Source organism: Calonectris borealis, chromosome 2, assembly GCF_964195595.1.
Source record: "Calonectris borealis chromosome 2, bCalBor7.hap1.2, whole genome shotgun sequence".
Lineage (NCBI taxonomy): Eukaryota > Metazoa > Chordata > Aves > Procellariiformes > Procellariidae > Calonectris > Calonectris borealis.
The window spans coordinates 123,608,085-123,635,871 of record NC_134313.1 but is presented as its reverse complement, the minus strand read 5'-3'; the positions used below and the strand labels follow the sequence as shown (position 1 = coordinate 123,635,871).

Genomic DNA, 27,787 nt, shown 5'->3' with positions numbered 1-27,787 from the left:
CATTAAATTTTTTAGATTCGTTAATTGGAAACAAAACTTAAAAGAAATTATATTTTGATAATGAAATATTTATGGAAAGGTATTTTATAGTTGTGTTTAATATTCATTGAAAAATGTTGATGTCTCCATCTTATGTGTCCAGGAATTTATGGAACTGTCATCAAACAAATAATTTAAAACTAGGGTGGACAGAGCAGTTAAGAATATATTATACTACTGGGAACAGTTTTGCTTTACCATATATATCCTCATGTCTTTTCCATCTTCAGTTTCTCCAAGTACAAGCAAGAGACAAAAGAGCTGAAGTAAGTTTCGTATTCAGATTGTACTCAGAGACACTGAGCCACTGTCAGTGTTAAATACAAATATTTGTGTGTTGAAAATACATATGTGTATCTGTACACTTCATTTATTTTCAAGGAATAGCGTAAAATTGCTAATGATTAATAACTGAATTCCCTTTGTATTTTGATTTGGATTTTTTCTTTTCTGCTACATTTCTCCAGCTCATTTTATTGATTAATTATTTCTGAATATTAAAAAGGATATTTTGCAAATCATGGCAATGAAGCAGGAATGGGCAATGCAAAATGTGTCAGGATAAACCTGTATCTATATTTCCTATTTTTGCTGATATGTACCTAGGAAGTAAGTAATTCATCCTCTCTGATTATCATCAAAAAGAAAAGCCACCTTGCAATGAATTGGTTAACATGACTTTCCCCCCCCGCCGTCTCTTGATCCATTTCTTTATAGAAATTATCTCCATTTGGACTAGGGTAGATATGCCAATGTATATTTTTCTGGAGATCACTGTGCGATCAGTGCATGTACTTAGCTTTCAATAGTGGTTTTGTGCAAATAATAGTGAGACAAATTATATTGTAGTGCTGGCAACTAGAGGTCAGTTTATCTATAAGAAAAAAAAAAGCTGTAGAAAAGAATTGTCCATATTTAACTGCTTATTTCCATGAATGGTATTGACTGCAGCTGGAATAAAATTATTTATTTTCTAAAACATGAGCAAAAATTATTGTCCAAAAAATAAAAATATCAATGTGCTACACCCAGCCTTGATGTTATGGATTAATATGGTCAGCGTCTTCCTATACCAGCTAGAACGAGGCTGTTCCAGCTCAGCAGGTTCATTAGATGTTTAATGTTCCTTCTGATGGGGCCAAAGAGCTACTGGAACCATCATGTGAGTCATGCATTACTTTCTAGTATAGCGATATAGTTCGTCTTCATCTATGAATTAACTTTATTGAGCTCATAGTCTACTTTTCTGATTATACAAAAAAGTAATCAGAAGAGCAGCTGTCTGTTTTCCAGAGACCTGGATATTGAGAGAAGTTTCAGATGCCGAGGGTCATCTTTTCCATGGATTTCGTAGTACTGGTAGACCACTGTGGATTTTCTGTGTGGGCTACCACACACTGAGCTAGGTAGGATGGAAAATTGCAGCTCTGTCACTACATCACATTAATTATTTGAGTGCAGGTTCTTTTGCTTTGGTTACAGTGTCTTCTAAGGAAGCCAGGTTTTACAGCATCATTCAACTCTGCATACAACTTGGTTCCTCTTGACTGGCTCAAAGTTTGCAGAGGTATTTAATAAGTAGGAAACACTAGTTATGAGGACTTACTTGTAATGAATTGAGAGAAATCTTTATCAGAGCATGCATTGTACTTATCCATGTGGAAATTAGTGTGGAATACCTAAAGGTTCTTAGTTTACTACATAGAAAATCTTCTACTTAGAGAAGCTCAGTCTTTGCAGCTGAAAACAGCATGAAGAGCAAGGCATAATCCCGTTATACAACTGTAATAGGTAAAATGTTCAAGGTTTCTGATTCAATTTCTACAGTAGAACTTGCCTTGAAATTGGCTACAATATCATAAACTGTATCTAAAAGTGCTTCCAGATAGCTCAGTGCAATTACATTTGCAACAAAAGCTACCATTCCCTTACCATCTTCTTTGATTCTTCTGGTTTGGATCAGTTTTTACAGTTGAAAGATACTGGGTTGAAAGCTATCTCCATTACCAAAACCCCATACTTTGTAGAGAAGCCACAAGGAGCATTAAATTCAACAAATGAAAACTTAAAGCCACGCACTGGCATTCATGGCTAAAAGTGCCACTTTATATTCCCATCCATTTCACAGCTGATGAGACATTGTAAACAAGAGTGGGGAAGATTTTTTTAAAGTATTCAAGAAATTATAAATGCAAATGCATCCATATTTCTAAGGGCTTGTCCTCACTGCAGCTCTTAAGTGCATGGAAACAAAAAGACAATGCAGCAAAACAACTCTGGACATAAGGGCCACCAATAAAATATTGTATCTTGCATTTTTGGATTGCCAGTACGTTACTAGTTGGGGCTTCACCTGCGTTCACATCCATTTCTGTAACATGCAGGTCTGCATAAACTACTACTCTGCTCTTAATAGACACGTTTTGGTGTGGGAAAGGGTCAAGTTAAAGGAGCAAAACAGCTTAAGCTGACTACTTGTGGTGTTTAAATTCTTTACGCAGAAAAATAATGTAAAAAATTAAAGGTGTATAAATTAAAGGGACGTATTATATGATCTCTCTGATCTGTATTGTATTCCTTTTTATTTCTGTATACTGCAAAGATTATAACATGTTAAATTCCTTAGCTTAATATGTTGCAATACATTACCTCTGGCAAACCCCTGATTTCATTACAATTCCAAAATAGCTAAGTACCTTACAGTAATTGCATATATTATTTCTATATTTCCATTGCTAATTGTAAGTTATGGAACTACTGCTTTGAATTTCAAGTGGGCAAAGTTCAGTTGACTCTGAAATAGGAAACGTTCACTCATAAAATATTGTGGGGGTTTTTTCTACTTTGTTATTTTTACAAGCTTTGTTGAAGGATTTTCAAGGTATTTTTTTAAATCTTGGAAGGTTAAAAGCCTGTAATATTTCTGAACACATCTTTAAGCATCTCTGCACGTGCACATTTTGTTTAGCGCCTGTGAAACGGTACTGGTTGGGTAACTGAGTAACACTCCAAAATATGAACATACAGGCAATCACACCGTTCGAAGGCTTTTAGGAAAATTATGTCTTCTTTTGTTTTTCAGTCTGGCAAGTCAAAATAGAACAGAATAATATTTATAGTAAGTGGCATTAAGCACCTTTCTGCATTATTATTGTTATAGTATCCTTTGTAACCAGAAAGACTTGTCTCATTTAAGAAGATAGTGTTGCGGGTTACCCATTGGTCTCCTCTTTCATGTGGTTACCCTGCTTCCAGGACCATAAGGCATATTCCCTGACTTGCTGCTTGCTGAAATGATACCGTGGGATGCTTGCTGAGAGAAACTTGCCTGTTTAGTTCTGGCATTTATAGTTACCAGTCCTTCACTTGTCCTTGGCACATGGGGTGACAAAACTCCCGAGACTCTTGCAGGGTTTGAGGGCGTAGGCACGCTGCGAGCGTGCCCCTCTGACCTGCTCATCTGTCTCGTGTTTTCATTGCTCGGTTTCACACTGAGATCCCACCTTGTCCCAGATTCAATTAAAGGAAGAGTAAATCTGATTTATTCTAGCAAAAGCAAGGTTTAACAAAGTTTGCAAGTTTTAGCGACAAAAAGGAAAATGAATCAATGCTTTTTTTTTTTTTTTTAAAATTGACTGAAGCGTTATTCTTCTTGTTTAAGGACTTCTTCCCTAGAAGTATTGCCTTTGGAGAGCTGATTTCTTGCTTTGGTTGTAGCTCCCCATTTAAACACTTCTTCCATGAGGGCAACGATAGAATTGAAGAGATTTTCTTGGGAATTTTATGATATTTCAGAGTCTAGTGTTTATGGTAATTTAGAAACCTCTGTGTAGAGGTTTCTATGCATTGTCCATTATCTTCAAGTTTTTACTCAAATGTTTTAGCTTATTTGAGGACCATCAGGAATTGAACTCTACTCATAACCTCCTCAGGGAACCTTTTCCAAAGCTCTGTACTGTTTGGCATGCCTAGCTACTTAAATCTTTCCATAGCTTCACAAAAATTCACAGCTTGCTTCTTACAAGAAGTCTTGCTCTTACAGCTTCCCAGAGGGAAGCTTGCAGAATGAAGTCTTTACACAGCAGTTATTTAAAAATCCCAAACACTTTGAAAGCATGGGGAGAGAGCGAATTATGTTACTCTATAGCTCCTACTTTTTTCTGATCTATTTTTCGGACTGATTTAGTTTGGCATTGATAAATAGAGCCTACCTCAAAATTCACCTTGGTCAATGACTACAATTAAAATGATTCTGGCCAAGTCTTTTTAAAACCTACAAGGGAAGTCCCTTCACTCCTTCCAAAGCATTATGTTAAAAAACATTTACAAAACACCACGTGAATTTAGGAAGCAATTAGAAGCAAATGCACCAAGACTATACAAAAAATACTATATACTATTCTATAGCAGATACTTTCAGATAATTTCAGTGTTTTAAATCCTCCTTAGAAAGATACTAGTTTTTATTCCAGGTTTTCCTACTTACAGGGCAAAATAACATTACACTTTAGGCTCAAGATTAAACTGATGTAAATAAAGAGGCACCAGGCATTTACTTGCAAACAAAGCATCTGTGAACAGGATGGTGTTGAAAAACACTCGATAAGGAATCCCAGTCCACCCCCCAGTCACAGCTTTCTGGCTCACTTACCAAACTAAACAGCATTTCTGGGGATCTGGGCCAAATTATATGGTGACGTAAGAAGCTGGAACCAATTTCAAGTGAGGGAGAATTTGCTCAGAACGTAGCTGTAAATACTGAATTAGTTTGCAGTTGCTACCAGTTTAGCTTTCAGTGCATGTGACCGTCAGACAACTAGCTGGAGGAAATGAGAAGGTGACAGCAATGAAAGAGCTTGGTTTACATTCTCCTGCTATTTTATCTGCTCCACGGAGCAAAGTGTGCCCCTGCGATCTAGCAAATATGTTGACTTTCACCAGTTAATTTCATCTAGGTGTTTAACGTCTCAATACTTTTTTTCCTAGATTTGCTTGGTTGCAGTAATTTACTTGTTATTGTACTTGTCCGACATATAACTTATATTACTGCTTATATCCAAATTAAATGTATTTTACACCTTTGCTACATCCAGACTCTCATGCGCACAGCTGCTTACACCAAGTTTGGATCTGAACCGTTCCCATTTGTTTTCTACTCTTTCAGTAAGTTCTGGTTGTGAAAACATCCCCAATTTATGTCTTGAAAATGACATTCTTGAACTGAATCTCGGGGAGAAGGAAGTGACTGTCTTAAGGGGCAGCTTTTTGTATTAACACGTGGATTCTTTCCTTCCTAATGCTGTCGTCAGATTGAAAGGGAAACTATCAGGCCGTGTCTGCCAGATTCATCAGGAAAACTCAGTTTTTATTTGAAAGTATGCTTTGCCTGATCAAAAAAGTTTAAAATAACTCAAGGACTAAGGTAGTTTTAAATTGATGTCGTAAGGTATCTTCGTGGTCATTTTTCCTTTAATTTACAACTCTTGCTCTGTTCCTGCTAGAAACTATGCAAATAGTAGGGCAACATTTACAATAATAGGGCCTCTTTGTGCATAAAGGAAATGGCTTCCAAGACTCACTAAGTGCTCCCTGTTATTGACTACACCGCTATATTGTTCTTTCTCTTCATTCATCCATCAATACTAAAAGGATTTCTGAATATTTGGAAAATTTTTAGATTTGCTGAACTTTAAACTGTGCTTGAAAGGCAGCATGACATCTTCTTCATTGCCAGTGCCTACCAGAGCTCCCATTTCTGTATACAAGAAAATTAGAAAATCAGAAGGAAAAAAAAACCAAAACCACTCAGAAAATTAGGGAAAAAGTGTGATGAAAGTGTTCCTTCTTGCTGTTCATTTTTGTCATTTTTGTTAACGAGTCCTTTTAGCAACTCCTTTTTTCCTCTCATGCTTTGCCTCTGTACATACTAATAAAATACCGGGAGGTGGAAGGTGTGGGGAAAAGAACTGTCCCCTTCAAAGAAAACATTTTTCTTGGAAATTTCATTTTGTTTTTTTTTTAAAAAAAAGTAATTTTTCCTTGGAAAAATATTTCATTTCTAACATCAAGTGGCAGAAGATCCCCATAAGGCTACTCTGATTTACATCCTCTTTATCTTTATTTTTCCTAGGCATTTCCCAATAGGTAAATCATCACTCAGTGAAGTCCACAAGTGAATTGAAGCTTTTTTCCTTTTTAAAATGCTAAAAGGAGAATTATAAAATATTAATGTTTAACTTCGGTTATATTTCTAGTTCTCATTTAGAACAACCCATTTTACTTTACGTCTGTGTTGTACCATGTCAGAAGGTAATTCTTTTAATGACTTCATAGTCCTTTTGTGCTTAGCCAAAAGGATCGTACAAGACTTTCATGGGCACAAAAGTCCTGTTACATCCCTTTGTTCATTTCTTAAACAACACATTTTCTGAGAGTCTTTTTCAGCCTAGTTTAGAAGAACTGGACAAAAGCTTCCACTGACTTTCTGAACAATGAAGTTTCAGAGATTAATAATGTGTATCTCATCTATAGGTGACCAAAGGATGGCGATTCTCTCTGATGGAAACTTTTAAAGTTGAAGGTTTTTGTCTTGCACTGGGAAAAAAAAAAGCCCAAACCAATTTGAGTGAGCTTAAATTATAACGGTGGAGTTATCTTATTTTTCCTAATCGTATGAGTATTGACCTGAACTGCAGAGGGGCGCAGAGCCCTTGCTCTCCTTTGCGATAAAATTTCTCATTCAGGATTATGTAGCTCAGGGAAACCTATCTCTGTGTTTCAAACCTCTCTTCTAGCGACAATGCTTCAGCTCTTTCTGTTTTCTCCCTTGAAGGGAGAAATCCCTGTCTGTTTTCTCCCTCTGTGATAACCCATGCATTGTTCTGAAGAGTGCTGGCCAGCCCTGTTCACCGTCTCCTTTTGCCGGTGATTTGTGAGGATGTGTACACGTTGCAGGGGCATACAGAAACAGGCAAGTTTCTGCTTAGCTTGTGGGTGTGTATGTTATTTATGTGCACACACACAAATGGATCTGGTGTAATTCTAAACAGTTTGGTTGTGGAGCATCATGTAACCACAGAATCATAAAATAATTTAGGTCGGAAGGGATCTCTGGCAGTCTATAGTCCAATCCCCTGCTCAAAGCAGGTCTGATCAGATCAGACACAGCTCAGGGCTGTGTCTGGTCAAGTCTTGAACACCTCTAAGGATTGAGCTCCTGCAGCTTCTTTAAGCCCTGTTCCAGTATTTGATCACTCTCATTGTAAAAGTTTTTCCCCCTAATGTCAGATTGGAATTTATGATGTTCAGGCTGGTGTTTGTTGCCTCTTGTCCTATTACCGTGCACCTCTGAGAAAAGTCTGGCTCCATCCTCCTTTTATCATCTGAGAAGATAGTCATAGACAGCAATAAGGTTTCCCCTTTACCTTCCCTTCTTAGGGCTGAACGGACCCCGGTCTCCCAGCCCCTCCTTGCACCCAGGTGCTCCAGCCCCCTGCCCAGCATGGGGGCTGCTGCGGCGTTTGCTAACGCCTGCTTAGATGGGATCAAACTGGAGTTTGCTGATGAGTTTCCACAGAAAGGAAAGGACCAGGGGCACCTCTGTGTTATTGGTGCGGTCCTGCCGCAATGCAGAAGCAGAAGGCGGAGGGATGCTTTTCTCTGCTCTTGCCTCAGTCCCCAGCGAGGCTCGTACAAAGCCTTGCAAGGGGGGCAGTGCAAGTGCCTGTGTGCTGGCTCCCCTTCTTAATTTTTCGAGCTCTCTGTGGCAGCGTGCAGTAGCAGAGATGTGGTGGCCCATAACAGCTGCTATATAGCACCGCTGTTCAGTGTGTTGGTTCATGTCACCGTAACATTAAGAGTGCATTATATCTCATGACAGTATATGTTTGTCAGAGCAGTCAAATGCTTTGCTCCTCACTTTGCTGTCTGTAACACTGCGCAGATGGAGGAGTGTAGCTATGTGAAACTATCACAACTTTTTTCCTTAAGATGGGAAAGTAACAGCTGAGAAAATCTGCCCTTTTCCAGAAATGTGATGAAGCCTTGGGATTAAAAAAGTACAATAGTCCTTAAGAGCCAAGTGTGACTGTTACTGTGAATACAGGTGGTGAAAATGATCATATGTTATACCGTTCTGTTTTCTTTTTACTTCTCCTTTTTTTAAATAAAAGGGGCCTTACTTATTGTCTTCTGCATGCACTGGAATGTGAGAATGCTGCGTCAATGCACCAATTATAAGTATGACTGCAAGGCAAGAGAAAATTAAAAATATTTATCAAAGTATTTTCATCTCTTTGGAGAAAACTGTTGTTGTTGCCAAGTTACCATGCTACCTGGAACAAACTCTTGGTGGATTTAAGCAAAATATTACAAGTATCGCATTCCTTTGTTTTCTTCATAGCTTGTCTTCTTGGGAAATAACTGTGCTTTTATGATTTTTTTAGATAATGGGTTTTTACCTTTCCTTCCACTATTAGCATCATGGTAATATATAGAAAGAAATCTAAAGAGAATGTTATTATTCAGAACTCATTTTCTTTTGAATATCTAATAGCAAATATCAAGTGTCTCAACGCTGTACCTAAGCCGCCTAGCAATACGCAAGCAATAGTTGAGTTTGTTGTGAATGAAGTGCTTTGTAAGCAAATAAAAGGTACCGTGACTGGCCTTAGTGCAATACACACAGCTAGATAAAATGCAATGTATTTTCAGAGATCAGCTGACAGATCCGGGGGCATGAGGGGGCAGAAGCAGCCATAGAGACCTTCCTTTGTGCTCCATATGAAGCATATAAGTATGCTGTATCAGAGGGAGAACAGGCATCTCAGGCACAACTATATTACAGCGGCGTTGCAGCCATCAGGCTGCACGTTTTGCCAGCTGGCACAGTATCAGAAACCTTTATATCAGATGTTACTATCACCTTTCTTTTCCAAGGGTCTGCGAGGAAAGCAGAATCCCTGCCTACCACGCGTGTGCTGCACAGGGTGACTTTGTTGCGTGGAAGGAAGGGGGTGATCGGGACTCACTGTGCTCGGGCAGGTCAGGACTGCTGTGTGAGCAAGGGGGTCCAATGGGCTGCAGATGGTGTCAGGACCTTCTTAAATGTGACGCTGTTCTTCTCCCAGTCCAGCTGTTGAAATGAAGAGGCAGGGTACCCTGGGTTCTGCAGCAGTAGTTTAATTTCCTCTTTTGATATGATAGACTTAACGTTCACCTCACTTGCACCACTTTTTTACCCAAGTACCTTCCAGGCACAAGTAGGCTTAATTTCTATTTTGTGTCAGAACAAAGGACAGGATCCAGGTCCTGGCCTTGGAGTTTATGCTAGGCTCTGCAAAGGTGTGTAAAGAACAGTCAAACAGACCTAGCCCAAAGATCAACATTTTTATTAAAACTACTCCTCTGAAAGCATAAACCAAGGAGTTTTCTTCTGTGCCACATTGCTGAGGTGTGCAACTGCATCAGTAATGTTCAGGGATGGTGGCAGTAACCGGCCTTTTGCTACCTGTTAGTGGAAATTGGGGGTGTGTGTCAAATATCCAGGATCATGGGAAAACTCAGGTAGCAAATATTCTGGAGGATGGACTGCAGACATGGAAATGGAAACATATGGGGCCCAACCTCCCCTGAGCTGCCTGCCCTGAGCCGAAAATACCAGCTCGCTCAAGTTATCTGCACTTAGACTTCACTAGGCCAGCATGGGTACAGCTTCCTATGTTGATTTATGATATCTGCTGTGCTAAAGCCAGCTTATGTGTTCTTGAAATTCGGCTGATCCTGGGTGTCAATTCAATAAGCTGCTCTGTACTCAGATTAATTCAGCAGAGAACCAGAGATGTGTCTCTGCATCATGCATATGGATGGCTGGGAGTTGGCTCTACTTAGTAGGGCTCAAGGAACTGTTGTATGGAACCATATAGTCTAAATGAACGTGTTGATGTTTTGAAGGTGCCTTCTGTAAAGATGCTTGTCATAAACCCAAGAAGTTTTAAAGACTTGTATTAGCTAAATCCCAAGTTCCCAGCCACGGGACATGCTGTCTTCTTTCAGGAATGTCACTTGGAATAGTTTCTGAATCAAGGCCGGTAAACTTGTGTACCCTGGAACACCTCTAGTGACTGAACTAGCATTTAAAGTTGTATTACTGAGCTTGGCTTAACTGGCCATATATGAACAGCAGTCAAAACAGTTTCAGAAATGGTAAAGCGAGCAATTCTGACAAGGATGCAAAAGCTGGTATGGAAGTGGGATACAGGCAGTGCCAGCCCCGCCACATAGTTCAGAGGCTTCAGCAGTTTTGGCTGGTCTTGGGCTACTCACAAGTTATAGAGCTTTACTGTAGCCAGAGCAGACATTTTGAAGTTACATTTACGAGTAAAAAGACTGATTTTGATACTGTGTTTCGTTGGGGAGGATTGCGTTTTTTAGTAAATTGCATATTAGTAAATAAATACAGAATGTGGGAGAAGAAGACAACTCAGAAAACACTAGCATAGTCCAATGTTTGCATTATAACATAATAAATAGGCTGATTCATATGTATTTGAATGCATATATACACATAGATAGAATGCAGATGAACTTAATAAAATTATACTAATCACAGGAATGACAGCCTTTCTGCAAGAAAGAAAAATTAATGTTTGCTCCGTCTGGAAAAGGAGATGTATCTTCATTTAGTAGTGTTCTCCCATGCTAAAAAAAAAGATATTTAAGATTTTTTTTTTTAAAAAGAAGTGTTCGGCTTTTCTGTCAAATGGCACTTTGTAGAACTCAAACAATTAAACACAATCATAAATTATTTTGTGGAAAAAAGTTTTTGGGTTGGGAAGATTCTTCTCCTGGAAGCCCATGTATTGATCCTCTTTTTTTTTAAACTGAGAAAAGTGAAAACTAGAAAAAGGAAGGATTAGAAATTGTGGCAGTGGAGCATAGTGCTGTTATGCAGCTTCCATAAATATCCTAAAACAAAGAAACCTGAGTGAAAATGTGTCAGCATTTTGGAGATAAATCAAGTTTATAAAAAAAGGAAGTATTTTTTAAAATAGTCTGGAGACAGCAGGTAGTAGAGATAATATCTCAACAGGAGAGCTTCAACCATTTAGTGCTGCAGATAAATACATTTTCACTTTTTTCCTGAGTTCTCTTTCTTATGCCTTAAAGATCAGAATTATTCCTCCTGCCCAAACTCCAATGTCTTTGAATGGATTTTAATTGTATTCCCTTGTTTAAATCCTTTTGTTTTTTATCCATGTGAAACAACAACAAAAAAATCTATTAAGCATTTTTAATGACATATTATTGGAACTTAATTTATTTCAATGCAGTAGTATTTCAGGTAAGTTAGTTTATATTTCTTTAAAGTGGTAGGCTTAATTGGGGGGAATAGTGGAAATCAGCATTAGCTAAAGTTAGGACTATGGTGATTTATGACAGCTGAATGTTAAGCTGTTTTTGTTTTCAACTAACATTTCTTGTAATAATACCAAGCAAAGATGGATACCAAACATTTTCTTTTTGAAAACTGTTAGCATAAAAATATTGTTCCTGGGCTTGGTGTAACTTATCTTGATAAGTCAGTAAGGGACTGCCTAAAATCAAAGCATGGGGGTTAGCTCTCCTGGAGTGTGTCTCTCCCCAAATGCTCAGGGCTACTGATGGGATGGCTGGCGAGCTGGGCTTCTTTGTCTTCTGCTGCTGACCCGTGTCTCCCGTGGGCAACTCTTTGCCTTGCAGTTTTCTGCCTAGAAAAGTGGGGATTCTGCTTTTTATTCAAATAGTCACTACAGTCCAGCCTCTGCTTAAAATTCAACGTATGCTTAAGTGCTTCTGCTGAGAAAGGACAGCTCACCAAAGCAGGTGCAATCAGGCCTTGGGTTGTTTCACTAACTCCTTACTTAAGGAGTCTGGGATGCTAAAGGATTTCACCCGGAGCAGAATCCTGGGGTGTCTTTCATGCTGTGATGAATATGTTGAGTTTTAATAACAATTATTGTACTTCATAGGCTCATTTGCTATATTAGTATTGCACTCACTGCTATTACTAAAACTTGTGATAGTAACAAATTGAGAAAGCATGACACCCACGTATGCGTAGCTTGACTTTACACCAGTTTCTTTTATTTTGTTATGCTTTTGCTTCAGGAAAGTTTGGAAAAAGATACAGATTTTATTTCTTTTATCTTTTAAACATGTGCCTGGTACATATTATTTTCCATTTTAGCTTAGCAGTTGTATTTGCCACAGGTTATATGTGTTAGAGAAAACCAAACTGGGGCATAATTTCAGCTCACAAAAGCTGGATTCAATTCAGTGCTGACCCTGCTTTGACTAGATGATCCCATTAGGTTCCTTCCAGCCTGAATTATTCTATGGTTCAGTGATTTCAGGCCAAAATCAATATAGATCCTTTGAGGGCACTAATTTACATATGATGAGGATCTGACCTTTTGCCAGAGACAGCTTTAACACTGCTTATCATGTCATCAAAGAACAACATTTTAATCTGAGAACCTATCCCTTGATTTCAATTACAGAATGCATTGCTAGTGACGTAACATGGGTGGTATAAAATCCATTTTATCTTTTTAACATCATGCATATTGTCCGGCTATATACTTTAAACTCATAATTGTCTTCAGAGATCCCTGAAGACCCAGAAATTGCAGAAGAATATTATAATGATGAGTTTGAATCCTGTTCAGAAGACAGTGAAGAGGAGGAGGATGTGGAAGCGTCACAGACAGTCTCTAAGACAAATCACCAGGTATATGTGACCCGTGGGAAAACAGTATACGCTTGATGCTCATGGGAAAATTAAGCTCCTTCCAAGATTTTGTCCTACTGGCATTACTGAAATTTGTTTTTGTTAGGAATGTGTGTGTATATCAATATCATGAATTAATTATATGTGTATGCATATGTAGTTCTTCTGAGACATTGATGAGAAAGATTCTTGCATTCCTTCAAGATTAAGGATAACACATGCCATAAGGTGGACTGTTGTCAGTAAACTTCCTTGTAAAACACTCAGAGTGAGGTTCTCTCATGTGTTAGCTATGGGTAGATTAAGTTAAAGCTGAAAGTATACTTCAAGCATAAGATCTAAGTTCCGGTTCTAATTCCCGGGGACAGATAGGCACCTCTATTTGCCACTTCTTCCTGCCTGTATTTGACATATTTTCTAGGACAGTGTGATGAACTGTGAGCGTAAACAACTGCAAGACTTGAGCAGCAAATCTGTAGACTTTCCCAAGAAACTCAGAAAGTGTCAGTGAAGAGAAAACTTATTATTGAAAGGCTTAAAGTAGCTTTATCAGGTGAGGCTGCCACAAGAAAGTCTTAGGGATTGCAGTGAGAAGAAAATTGAAGATTATTGGAAAAGGCACCTAATTTAGATCTGATTAGAATGAGCTGAGATGAATCTTGTCTCCAGTGATCAAGTCTCAGTGAAATCAATGAACTTAAATGCTCAAGTCAGTTCTGAAAATGGGTCTTCCTAAGGTATTCAGGAACAATTCATTTCTCCCCTGGGCCACCAGCTTAAAGCGTTGCATACAGTGGCTCTGAATGGTACTGTCTGATTCTGCTTAGGATCATATATGTTATTCTGAGCTCATGTGCAAATTTTGCAGAACAGAGTGTGATGTCTTTTGTATTTTAGGGTACCAACCATGTATGCTAATACTCTTCACTAAATTATAAATAGCTTGTACTGATTTTTGAACATTTTGAACTAATAGCTGCTTTAAGATGTAGTTTTTAAGGCAAAAATAAAATGTCTGTGTGAGAAATCAGAACTCTACTTCCACCATGGTAGCAGGGAGTCCTGAAATTCTCTCACCAGTTAAACTTGAAGTTTACTCAGAAACAGCTTCATTTGACCTAGGATGTCCTCCTAGCTTTCAAACTAAGCACACAGGATGTTTTAAAATTCAGGATCAATTTATACAGGACTGGTCTAAAGAAATTATTAGTCAATTGTAAATCAGTGGAATATATAAGACAATGCTTTTTTTCAGTTTGCTGGGTCTGTGTTTACCCAGAACACATAGACATGCAAATGCTCTGTTGCCCAGAAAGTCTACCACAGGATACTCGTGAAAATAAATAATTGCTCAATTTCATCAGACTCTGAGTTAATTTTTTTTTCTTTTTAGAATGCCTTTTTACAATTTTCATTCAACTTTCATTGACGGTATCATTGTCAATCAATAGTGTTTTCGAACAGGCAGACTGCTGCTTAGAATTAACGAAGGGCAGAAGATAAAAATAGATTTCTCAATAATGCAGAATAAATTAGGTGTTGGCAGTCAGATCTGAGCAGCGACATTCCCTCATTTTGCAGTGACTCAATTCGGCAATGACAAGAACCGCCACCGTGGGCTGAAAGAGCTCTCCCACTGGCACCTCTTGTCTGAATCCAGCCCCAATGGCCCTGAGGCTTCCCATTACCAGCAGTCTGTGTGCACACAGAGCATTAACCCTCTGCCAACTGGCCTGCACAGACTGACTGGGAAGCACCCCCTGTGACCACTTGCCTTTTAGGACTTCCTCTATCAAAGAAACAAATTGTCTGTCTTTGTTTTTTCTCATGTTGACCCTAGCACCTTAGATAAAGCAGAAGTGTGTTTCTGGATATTGACACAATCGCCTTTTCTTTTTCTTGGGAAGTGAGCATAAGTTTCAATTTTCCCTTTCTCAAGTGAAAAATTCTGCAGTAGGTCCAAGATCAAAGCAGATGAACATAGGTGTGCAAATCTGGACATCTATATCTGAACTACCTGAATAGAAAGTCTGTACAGTAAGGGCAAGTAAGCAAGCATTTTTAGGGAATAATGTTATCTTGGTGTAAACATCTAACATAGGTTAGATGGAATATGCTGAGAGGTCCCTCTTTCTCTCTGGTGATTATAAAGGGATCTACAGTTATTAGCATGCATGGGACATCTTCATTCTGGATGTCAACAGTTACGTGAGATGAATCCCCCCAGTGGGATGGGAGAGCGAATCAGAAGAGTAAAAGTGAGAAAACTTGTGGGTTGAGATAAAGACAGTTTAGTAAGTAAAGCAAAAGCCGTGCGCACAAGCAAAGCAAAACGAGGAATTCATTCACTACTTCCCATGGGCAGGCAGGTGTTCAGCCATCTCCAGGAAAGCAGGGCTCCATCAAGTGTAACGTTACTTGGGAAGACAAATGCCATAACTCTGAACGTCCCCCCCTTCTTTCTTCTTCCCCCAGCTTTATAAGCATGACGTCCTATGGTGTGGAATATCCCTTTGGTCAGTTGGGGTCAGCTGTCCCAGCCGTGTTCCCTCCCAACTTCTTGTGCACCTCCAGCCTACTCGCTGGTGGGGTGGGGTGAGATGCAGAAAAGGCCTTGACTCTGTGAAAGCACTGCTCAGCAGTAGCTATCCCTGAATTATCAACACTGTTTTCAGCACAAATCCAAAACATAGCCTCATACTAGCTACTGTGAAGAAAATTAACTCTATCCTAGCCAAAACCAGCACAATCCCACTCAAAGGTAGGTGGGATCATGCTCAGTATTAATGATAAGCTTCAAATTCTACCAGAATAGATTTGATCTTGCTAGTATATAGCAGGGGTTTACTTCTGCAGTGATTTACTTAATACCAAAACTCCTACTCCTATTTCTGTGATAGAATTCATATTCTTAAACACTTTCCTCAAAAATACCTTCATAAATTAAGCTCTTGGAGGTGTGTTCTAATAAAGAAGTCATTCCACTGCAACACAGGATAAGGACTTGAAGGTATTTACCTTCCTAATCTGTGCAAGTATCTCAATTTTCCAATGCCAAGATTGCTTTACTAGTTACTTCTGTGCAGAGAGTGTGGAAATGCTGCATCTGGCGGTGCTCCCTGGTGACCCCATTACTTCAAACAATGATTTAAAAAAATTCTGATGTTCATGCAGTAGCATGGGGTCAGAAAAGTCATCTAATTGAACAACACATTGCGGTACATGATGTAGAAAGAGATCTGAGCCTCTTATTCAAGCTATATTAGGCTCCCACAGATGTCAAGACAGATTGAGAAGTAGTGGCCTTAAGTGGGACGCAACACCTCTTCAGTTAAGAAGGTAGAGTTAGGCACTGGAATGGTATAATTTTAAAGGTTTAGGATGGGAGCTGAGACAGCTTTTTTTCCCACGTTGATATCTTTCAATACAGCCTGTGTGTTTTCAGCTACCTTGTCCAGTTGCAGATGTGGACTTACCACCAGTTTCAGACCCTAAGCATATTTGGACTTCTCATCTTGGTTGTAGCATTGGAGTTTCGTGTACTTCATCCCTCTCTTTTGGAGCAGAAATGCAGATTGCCAGATTTCAAGCAGCAATTTGCCAATTACTTTTCCAGACCTCTGCCTCTTCAAGCCAATGGCACTTTCCCACGTGTTTTTTTCTAGGAACACTGGTTTCTAGTTAGGGGGGAAACAGGAAAGAGAATGAGAAACTGTTTCTAAAAAAATTTTAAAATACGAAGCTTAGGAGAGGTTTCATTTTGAAAAGTAAGTGCACAGTGAAGCTTTCATTGGCTTTGCTTTAACTGAGATGCTAATGGATGCTTTTTATTGCAGTTTATCACCTTATTATTTGTGTTTCTTTTAGTGACAATAATAGGAAATTTGCCCTCTTCATTATGACAAAGTGTGCTGATGTGGTACACCAGCTTCCTATTTTCAATTTCCAAGTCGCTTCTGAGATTTTCAAACCAGATAATCAGCTGGCATACACTATCATAGCTCCAGCAGCTGTGGGTGGTCTCTGTGCTGTCACCCCAAAAATGCTCTGCTGGATTCCTAACACGCACCTTGGCACAGCCTGTTGCTGTTAGAAAGGGGTTTGTTCATTTTGAATTTGAAATGTGCATTCATCCACGCTGGCTCTTATGTGTAAGAGTGCCTCTCTTCTGCACGTCTGTCAGAGTCCCTTGCCTATTCTGTAGGGCTTTGCTTTCTCTGCAAAAAAGAAACATTAAAGGAATACATTAAATAGATAAGCATATTAAATAAAACAGCTAAAATCCTCTTGCTAAACCCAAGTGGAGAAAAGGCACAGGTAGTTTCTGCCTCAGTGTAAGTTGATTAACCATTTATTCAACTATTTACCACTGTGTGAAAACCACATTCTCTTCCTCATTGAAATTTTATTTCAAGATAGCCAAGTTAAGCCAGCTAATTTCCTTGAAAACTAGTGGTGATGAAAGTGGTGAAAGCGTATGTTTTGCCTTACAGCGTAATGAGAAAATATCAGCTCTCTTGTGATATTTGGAGTAAATATGACGTCCTGTTGTGAGAAGTCAAAGGTTTGGGAATAGATCTATATATAAATCTATAGATTTGCAGTTAATTGTTAGTAGTAATAAAAATAAAAATAATTACAAATTTATATTGGCAGGAAATTAATATCAAATTTTAGTTTTGAACAAAAAATATTTAATAACTTTTTAATGAAGTTCCAAAGGTTCATTTAATCTTTTTTTTTTTTTACAAATACAGAGAAATTATATCTGTAATATTAAATCTGTCTTAATTCAATATTCAATATATATTGTATATATAATCTAATGTAATATATAAGTATAAATAAATGTAATGCATTCTGTAGCATTTCCTGGGCACTTTACTGCTAACTGGCAAAAGCCCCAGTTCAGCAGGTTCAGCTTAATTTGCCATCTGAGGTAACTCAGGCACTTTGGACGGGCTGCAGGACTGGAAACCCTGGTGCTGACTTTATCCAGCCAGGACCCCACAAGGGGTCCTACTCCAAAAGGGCAAAGAGGCTCCTTCAGACCTACGAGCCTTTGGTTTATATCTGTTGAAATGGCCAACCAAGAAGCTGATTCCCATCTTGCAAACCTCAGCTAAAATAGCAGAGCCTGTTTCAAATATAAGCCCATGAAACAACTGAGGGTGATAAGAAGTTAGATCATGCTCATCCATAACAGCTTCCACTTGCACCAAAATGTCACTGACCAGCTAACAGTCATTGCCAACAATTATTGTTATCCTATTAAGGTAAACTGGCAGTTCCTCAGTTTGAGAAACTTAGAATGAGCATTTTGAATAAGATCACAGAGAATTATAAAGTAGATTGTCCATTGTAGAAGCTGAGGTCAATATTTTTTCTTTTTATTCCAGTGTTTTAAATTTTAAAACCATAGGCTTCTCAATATTTTTTAAAATACAGATTTTTGGCAGATTTTTGAGCAAGGTCAGGATTTTGTCTTTCTGTTTTAAGTAGTCAGGAAATGCCATGTTGTCAAACGTGATATGGCAGCAGCTTCTAGAAACTCAGAGTCCAAATTTCTCTTGGACTTTAATAAAATTGTGATCTACTCCCTGGAGCACAATCATCGCTTAACGGCCGGATCTTTAAATTTCATCTGTGTACACAAACAGCATTTCACATGAAAGGTATCATGGCAAAACTGTTAATCATTTGTCTGGTAACAGAATACTTGAAATAGGAAAGTGCTAAAATCTCTTCTTAATTAAAATTTTTTCAATTAGTTGTTGTTACTAGATATGTAAGTAGATGCAGTTACATAAAACATAAGTATTAATTTGCAGTGGGCAGCTATCATAAGCATAAGAAATTTTGGCATAATTAAGAAATGCATTGCCTTTTTCAATGTAATATTATTTTAGATATTCCAGGACTAACCGATGCTAAAATGCTGGTTTATTTTCAGAGATTGCACACCACCCTCTACAGTAGACATACCTTCTTTAAACTCCATGCACAGTTGCTCTACACACTTGTGTTTTGCAAGGAATCTGATGTAAATAATTGTATATAACATGATTCTCAAGCCTAGTGTTTTAGGAGAAGAAAACATAGAAGTAGTCCTGAGCAATGTAGACTCTTTGTAGTCTAGTGTTGACACTCATCGGTGTAAGTGGTATCCTTTATGTTTGTGGGATCATACCTTTGGTACATGGTGTTTATATTTAAGTTTGGGCTCACACTAATGCTATTCCTTATTTCATTTATACACAGGACAGTGATATCGAGGCAATGGTCAAGTATTTGGAGGGTGTCCTGAATAATAGCACATTGGGTAAGATGATATCTCTTCTTTAAATGTAATAGAAGCAGTTATTAGCAGTCTGTATTCATCACAGTCCAATTATTTCCATTTTGCAACAAAATAACTCAAAAAATGTGATCTTGAAAATTGCTTCCTTAATCTACTGCAAGAAGTATAATATGCCAAAAGAAAAGGCATACACAGTTAAGTGCTTTTGTTGAAAATAATAGAGCCATAAAGCATGATGGTCAGAAGTGTGGAATATTATAACAAAAGTTTTTAAAAACTTGTCTTCTGCCATCTTTTCTCCAGAGGAAAATATTTAAGGATATGTAGGTTATTTTAGTTTCTAGTACTGATAACAATAAGAGAAAATTAATTAAAATCTTTTAAAAACTTTTTTAAATTATGATCCAGGTTTGGATAATATTTATTTTATTTTACAGTACCTCATTACAGGCACAGAAAAATCACTGAGAATTTAAGTTTGCAATTTAATCCTAAAATCTCCTGCAAGTTCTCTTTATAAATTTAGAGTTTGAAAGCCTAGTTTCTCGTGTTCTACTTAAAAGCTAAAAAGAAAACTTAAATGAAAGAAGGCTATTTACTGTGGCTGGCGTAGTCACTGTCCTTGAAGACCAGCGGGTTGAACTGTGGCAGCAGCAGCCTGCGTGTGGTTTACATGAAAGTCCAGCTGAGTTCCCAAGGGCTCCCACGGGAACCACAGTCTTGTTTAGCTGCCTCATTTACACTCATTCGGTCGGGATAAACCTGACTCGGTATTATCTTGTGGCTCTGACACGAGAATGTAGGGGAAGCCTGGGAGATCCTCCTTGTAGAGGTTCTTCCAGTGCTGAGCTCTGTTTCACCCTGCTCGTGAGCATGGACTGATGGGAAGAGAAAACAAAAGAAGAAGAAAGATGAAAGGCAGTAATCAAAGCTGTGGCAGTCATAGTCTTGTAGCCACTGAATCACGTCTGGTCACCTTCTGGGTCCCACGTCAGGGAGACCCTTAGGACTGAAGGAAGAAACATTCATGTCCAGTTTGTCTTCACACTGTCAGAGAACCCTCAGTCTTCAAATTCTGCAATCATTTATGCATTTGCAGCATCATTGTCTGCAGTGGGTTTGCAGAAGTGGAAATAGGGACAAAATTTAGCTCTATGCTTCAATATTTTGTTATATTAATGAAAGAGAGGAATTGCCTTGAGGGCTTCTGGGAATAACCCAGAGTATAAGCCAAAGACAGACCATGGTATTTAAAAAAAAATCTTAGTATTAAAGAGACTTTTGTCTTCCTCTTTTTCTTTCAGTATTAAGAACAAGAAGATGCTTTTTTATATTATGATATTAAAGAATTAAATTGTGCTTTAATCATTAAAAAATCCCTGACCAGTCTGTGCTGAAACTTAAAGCCTTTCTCCAAGCTGAGTTAGTAACTAAGTTTGTATGATCTGTTCCAAACAAATATATGTGATGATAATAAGAGAGAAATCTGCTAGGGTCCCTTTTATCTTTTATGCTCAGTGTCACTAAGGAAGTTTAAACATTTACTATTTTAAGTTAAGTCCCCGGTATCAATCCAGGCTGGGGGATGAAGGGATTGAGAGCAGCCCTGCCAAGAAGGACTTGGGGGTACTGCTGGATAAAAAGCTGGACATGAGCCGACAGTGTGCGCTCGCAGCCCAGAAGGCCGACCATATCCTGGGCTGCATCAAAAGCAGCGTGGCCAGCAGGTTGAGGGAGGTGATTCTGCCCCTCTACTCTGCTCTGGTGAGACCCCACCTGCAGTGCTGCGTCCAGCTCTGGAGACCTCGGCACAGGAAAGACATGGACCTGTTGGAGCGGGGTCCAGAGGAGGGCCATGAAAATGATCAGGGGGATGGAACGCCTCTCCTGTGAAGAAAGGCTGAGAGAGTTGGGGTTGTTCAGCCTGGAGGAGAGAAGGCTCCGGGGAGACCTTATTGTGGCTTTTCAATACTTAAAGGGGGCTAATAAGAAAGATGGGGACAAACTTTTTAGTAGGGCTTGTTGCGACAGGACAAGGGGGAATGGGTTTAAACTAAAAGGGGGTAGATTTAGACTAGATATAAGGAAGAAATTTTTTACGATGAGGGTGGTGAAACACTGGAACAGGTTGCCCAGAGAGGTGGTAGATGCCCCATCCCTGGAAACATTCAAGGTCAAGTTGGACGGGCCTCTGAGCAACCTGATCTTGATGAAGATGTCCCTGCCCATGGCAGGGGGGTTGAACTAGATGACCTTTAAAGGTCCCTTCCAACCCATTCTATGATTCTATGATTATGTTCTTCCAATGTCAAGCTACAAAGCTGCAGTTGGGATCATTTTTATGTGTTTGTTAACATTCATTTATACCTTGCTTTTTCTTTACTGGGCTGCAAATTCATGTTACATCAAAAATTTCTGTCTATGGTGCATTTTACATAGGTTAGATACTTGTTCTCTTTGTTTACCCTAAAGCTAGTTATGTCCATTTCCAGGTCTGCATTTCTTTAACTGATCACTAGCAAGTTGTTTATAGCCATGGGATTGCCAGTGCCAGCCTGTGCCTTGCCTCTTGTCATCCAGTGCCCACAGTCCTTTACACCTCATCCTTTGTCCCCATTTTTCAAGCCATCTGCTGTTGTACCAGGCCTGTATTTCTCTACATTAATTTAATTAAGTTAGTTATAAATATGTCATTCTACACAGAATACTACCATCCATCTAAAAATGTGGGTGGTACGATACAAAAATAAGTGGAAATAAAACAAAATAGCCACAACTACCTGGTCGTTAGAAGAACTGCTGTTACAGCTTAAGCAATTAAATCGAAGTTCCTGGCAGGTCAAAACAAGTTTAGTCAAAGCCTGAAGCCTTGCAAACTTAGGTCCAAGCGTGCGGCCTGGTACTAGCAGTGGCAATACCATATTATTGAGCCACAGACCTACAACATCATTATAATAGCTACTCCTGAAAACAGTATGGATTTCATGGCAATAATAGGACAGATGCAGAAATCTGAGCTGGCCAGAATTTCTTGTAGCGTCTTTCATTGTTAAAGGTATTGTGAAAAAATTATGTGCCATTTCAAGCATATGTTATATATGAACATATATATATATATGAACATATGTATATATATATTTACAAGAACATCTGAGTAGAATAAAACTAGAACTTTTTTTATGTCAGCAAGGGCTGTGATAAAGAGGATGCAATAAATATACATTGTTTTTCCACAGGTGGAGTTTCTTTAGTATAAATGTCAGTTTATACTGAGGTAAAAGGGTACTTACTGAAGGGTAAAAGGACTTTTGAAGTAACTGATTTTTCTCCTCAACTGTTCCCACTGAGTCACTGTGAATACCAGTGCTTTAGTGTGGTACAAGGTTCATTTTGGGTTGTCTATACAGCTCCATGTGGAGTATATTTGAAGTAAGATAGCCCATGCTGAAAAATTGGGAAGACCCCAGAAAAGAATTGCAAAATGAAAGGAAGTTTGAAAAACTGGTTTTACAATTTACTAAATCTGCTTAGCTTAAAGGAGGGGAAGATTAGAGGCAATTGGATAACTTTGCATTGTTTGTAAACTCAGGAAAATACACCTGATTCTAAGGAGCTTTTTAATCTTGTAGAAAAAGGCATTGTAGGATCTCATATGTAGCAGTGAAAGCTGAAGAAAAATCTGAAATCCCAACAGAAGTCTATGATTCAGTGGAGATAATAGCTTCACAACACATAATGGCTTACCAAGAGATGCATTAGGTGTCTATCACCAATTATTGGGTTGTTAGGAGAAATGTTGGTAGGAATGCCTTTGGGCCATCATGTATGAAAAGTCTCACCAGATAATCATAATCTCCCATTTTGAATGTAAGTACCTGTGAATAAATGTCAACCAGAGGATTTGTTTCCCTACAGATCCTTTCATCTTCCCTTTGACAGAGTAGGAAGGATGCAGTGAGAGCCCCAAACTGGTGCTCCATGACCTGAGAGGAAAAAGACCTTTTGTTCTTTTGCCCTATGTTGTTCTCTGCAGTACTGGGCTAGACGCTGGGAGAGTATTAGCCTTTGAAATACATTTAGAAAGCCACAATACCTGGTTTTGAACAGTCAGTGCTCTTGTTGTTTCATTTGATTTTGTTTAATGAATCAAGAATGATATATTGCATAAAAAATGCAAATAGTTATCATCTGGCCACTTTTTGAAGAAACATAGTTCCTTGTTCTGTATTGATGTATGGTTAGGCAAACTGCTCAAAACTGGGTGCAAAATATATTATTAATCAAGTAACTGCTTCTAAGAAAATACTTCTGATATAGGAGTTGGTGTGAGTTATGAATCACCCCAGGAAAAATTTTGAGGCTTGTTATAGCAATAACGTGAAAAGCTCTTACCAGTTTTCACTGAGAACTCATTTTTTTTATGACTAACTACACCTTTGCAGCATCCTACAATCTGTAGTCCTTGCAGCTGCCTCATAGTACCCAGAAAATCATATTTAATGTAGAGGAAGATAGATATTAATTTGTGTGTAGAGAATAAGTTTTGCTTGGCCAACTGCCAGTGTGGAGAGTAGACAAAGTACAAATTATTTAGCCTGAAATCCCAGAAAAAACAAGAAGGATGTCTTTAATAATGAAATGTTGGAGGGGAAGGAGATATTGTAGCAATAAATAGATTGAACCCACTAAGCAGAAAGAGTATGCTGAGCTCTTACTACAATGATATATCCTGTAATAACAGTAATACCAGAATTTAGCTGAGGCCTGTGGTTAAATGTACTCTTTCTTAAGAGAACGCAAAGATTATATTTTCTTTGGACCACTGGTGCACAGAGCGTCAATGTTTTATTGCTTTCGAAGCCCAAAGCCCCACGTCCGGACCTTAATTCTACACCAGCTTAAAGAGGAGTGTGCCACCCAGTAAGTCATGAGCATTGCTTTGCAGAGTGCTTGGGGTTTCCTCAGGGCCACCCTGAGGATAGTGGATTTTCCAGTGCTGCTAAAGTAACTGAATGCTTACAGACCCCATGTAAAATCGTATGGATATGCATGTGTAGTGTTACAGTAAATGATCAGGAAATGTTTTTTGCGTCGATGGCTGAAGTTATTGGTTGCCAGTAAGAACTGAGCTTGTCATTTTTCATCTTTTAAACTATGTTAACTATACCTCAGTTGTAATACTTAGGCACCAGACAACTGTTAGCCATTAGGTGTAAAGAGAAGTTAGGAAAATGTTTTAAAAAGTGAAATCATTTGTCCATAGCCAGATAATAGAGTTGGGAATCCATTTCTTCTGTGGTGTCTCTCCATGCTTGCTTCCTATTTTCTGAATCCAGCAAAGCTCTGAATCCAGCAAGACACTTACTGTGAGCAATTCAGTAGGATCCCTCACAATAGAAAGTTTTAATCTCAATATTGAACCTTACGTGATCAGGATCTAGAATCATGTAAGACGTAGGAGCTTAACTCCTGGGAAAGCCATGATTATGCATTCCAGGGCAGCATTCAGTACTCTCTGGGGGTGTCTGTACTGCTCATAGCAGGAAGGTAGCTGCAAGCTCCCTCTGGCTGTATGTGATCAACATTAATGCAATCCAAACTAAACCCCAGCTGAGTCCAAGGTAAAAACCCCTGCCAGGAGGGGAGAGTGTGTTCATTTAGACAAGGCATTTTGTTAACTTGTTTGTGTGTCTTTTGGCTTGTTCATATCCTATGCAGAGCCCTCCTGTGTCTGTTCAGAACCTGGGTGCTGTGTGCCACAGTCCACACATTTACGCAGCATGTTGTTCCACCATGATATATGTTCTCCTCTTTTGGGAATTGAAATCTTAATGCCAAATATTTTGCAAGGAGAAACTCTAACAGCTGCTTTGTTTGGCTTAGCGAATTGAAAGCTGAAGTAGAATCTTTTTTTTCCAATTATAAACAAATGAAAGGAGTATGCAAAAGGGAAGGGAAGAACTGAGTAAGCCCAAGGAAAGGACTGGCACAGCAGAAACATGAGCAGGAACTGGCCAATAAAAAAGCATTGTTGGGAAATTAGAGGAGAGATTTTAGCCACCAGGTCACGGTGAGGATCTGGAATTGTCTTCCAATGGGAGGAGTAGGGGCAATAAATAAATAAATTCTTTAGGTTAAGCAGGGATTTGTGTCATGGAATGGCAACATGAAATTGCAGGATACTTTGCTGACAACCCTGACAGTCCTCTGTGATTCAGCACTTCTGTGTTCCTGTGGATGAGCCCCTCAGCGGTCTGTGAGCATTAGGTCCTTAAATATTGCAACAGCCCACGAGGCCTGTAAACAGAAAGAGTGTGCATGTGTGTATATGCATATGTGTATTTCTCACATGTATGTATGTATTTACATATACAGATATGTTTTTTATGTATATATACATACCTAAAAAAGAGTACCTTCATCTGAAGGGGAAAGTGATGTCATAAGTTAAATATTTTCAGTTTACAGTAACGATCAAGCTGAAGGAGAGACTTGCCTGTTAGGAAGAAGGTTCTTGCTCTTATAAATAAGCGCAAGAACAATGGAGGAAAATACATACTGTCTAAGCAAATTTCATTTTGTTGAATATTTATCTGTCCCAGCACTTCCTCAAGTGACTGTTCTTTCTGCTGTAATATAATGCCCTGTACAGTGCACAGAAGGAAAATTGTTGTTACAATTCTGGTGCCTTTAAGCTATAAATCTACTTGTCCCTCAGAAAGGAGTTGCCCTTAATGTGCATTTAATAATCTAATTCATCTTTAATTAATGTGGCACTACCTTGTGAGAAACAGGAATAGTCTTCCTCCTTCTGACTGCCCTTGACTCTGCAATAGAGCTCAGGGGATGGAGGTGAATAAGGTTATGTGTCTGTGCATTGATTTGTAGGCTCGCGGACTGTCACCGGAGTGTCTCCAGGGGCGCCCCAGGGATTCAGAGCTCTCAACAGCATGATGGCTGAGACCAAACTGAAACGCATGAGGGAGTAAGTAGCATATTTATGTGTTACCAATATTCAAAGAGGATGGATTTGAAAAACTGCAGAACACAGCAAAGAAAACCACGTGTTGTTTCCCCGCCCCAAAAAATCCCTTCAGCAAAAAGAAGTGGATGGTAAGGCATTCTTTACAGACTGGATGCCTACTTGCCTCCACAGAGGCTGAAGGTTGACTGTCACTTCTGATTGTTTTCTCATAATCTGCACAATCACTGTCATCCTTCCAGGGTCTAGTTTGCCTTCACTGCCGTCGGTGTCATTCTGAACTTCGCTTTCTTTATTAGCTCAGCACATGCCCATAAATCACCTGCAGATATTCATGTTCCCACCATGTTTGCTCCCTCACCCACACTTCATTCTTGCCTGGAACGAAAGACTAATGGATTTGTTTGGTTTAAATCATCATATCATCATGGGAAACATGATTGCTGCTCTTGGCTGGGATTTTCAAATGATTCAGAGGAATTTACATGTGCAGCTCCCTATGAAACTCATTGTCTAATTGCTTTCAGCATCATTGAAACCCCAGCTTTATTAATAAAGATTTTAGTGTCTTAATAAAACAAAGACCTGTGCTTCTTTTCTAGAATGTGCTGGTTAATGTGTCTTGAGCTTTTATCTTGATTCAGTAATTTCTGGCCTTCCAAGATTTATTGCACCCTAATTTATCTGATAATCATAATGCTATGTATTATTTCTGAACTCGAACTTTGAATATTGCAGTGTTGCAATATTCAACTGATCTCAGATTGTAAACACTTTAAAAAAGGGCAGTTTTCTCTTGTGTGGGTGGACAGTGCCAACAATACGGTGGATGTTATCAGAATACAAGTAAGTTCAAACAGTTAATACTAGTAGTTATTTAAGTGAATCCCCTAAAGAAAATGAATGCAACCACAAGAGTGTTGATGCCAATCACTGTTTAAAACAAATTATAGTGCCAAATGCACCATGTATTCAAGAGAAATACCAATCAGATTTACTCCAGATAGAAGTTGTTACATATTTCAAGATGCTAGGGTTTCACTTCATGGCTTAGCCTTTATTGTGCAGTCAATCAGTGGGTCTCACAGCCCGCCACTCTGATTGCTTTCCATTCCCTTTTCATGGAAAGTACTTATAAAAATAAAAAAATGCATCATGTTGTGCCAACTAGTTGCAAGGTGAGGTGGTTTAGTCAAAACACCCACTAATCTTACAGTCTTCACCTTGTGTTCTCATGGTTACAGGATAAACTGATAAACTTTAACTATTTGAACTTCATGGTCATTGCGTTTAGGGCTGAGGTACGATTAAATCACTTGCTTCTTTCAAATTCTGTTTTTCCAGTGCTGTTTCATGGTTTTCACAGTTTGTTGGTTCTGATAGGATAAGCACTTAGTGGTGGTTAAATGCTGAAAAATTTGGAAGTGCTGATCCTTTGGAAATGTCACATTTCAGAATAGTTTATAAACTAGCCATATGCTAATGAAAAGCCTGATTAATTGCAGTAGTTCACATTTAATGCATTAAACTTCCTGGTTTTGGAATACTTTCCTAGTCATTTCATTCCTGAATGAGAACAGTCAGCTGGCTCTGTAGGTCAAAAGACCCACCCAACCGGCATCTTGGGAACTTCCAGCAGACCGTACCCGTGAAAAGTTTTCAAGTTACATTCATTAAGGGAACAAATTAAGGGAGG

General features: G+C 38.8%; 1 protein-coding gene across 2 annotated transcripts in view; it reads left to right on the top strand.

The window, feature by feature from the left end:
• Window positions 1-27,787, top strand: part of NEK11 (NIMA related kinase 11) — a 101,413-nt gene that overhangs the window by 56,094 nt on the left and 17,532 nt on the right. For both annotated transcript variants that reach the window (XM_075143295.1, XM_075143294.1), the window contains exons 13-15: window positions 12,684-12,808; window positions 19,070-19,130; window positions 25,998-26,094. In XM_075143295.1, coding sequence (XP_074999396.1) covers window positions 12,684-12,808; window positions 19,070-19,130; window positions 25,998-26,094 — 283 coding nt within the window. The remainder of the gene's footprint in view (window positions 1-12,683; window positions 12,809-19,069; window positions 19,131-25,997; window positions 26,095-27,787) is intronic.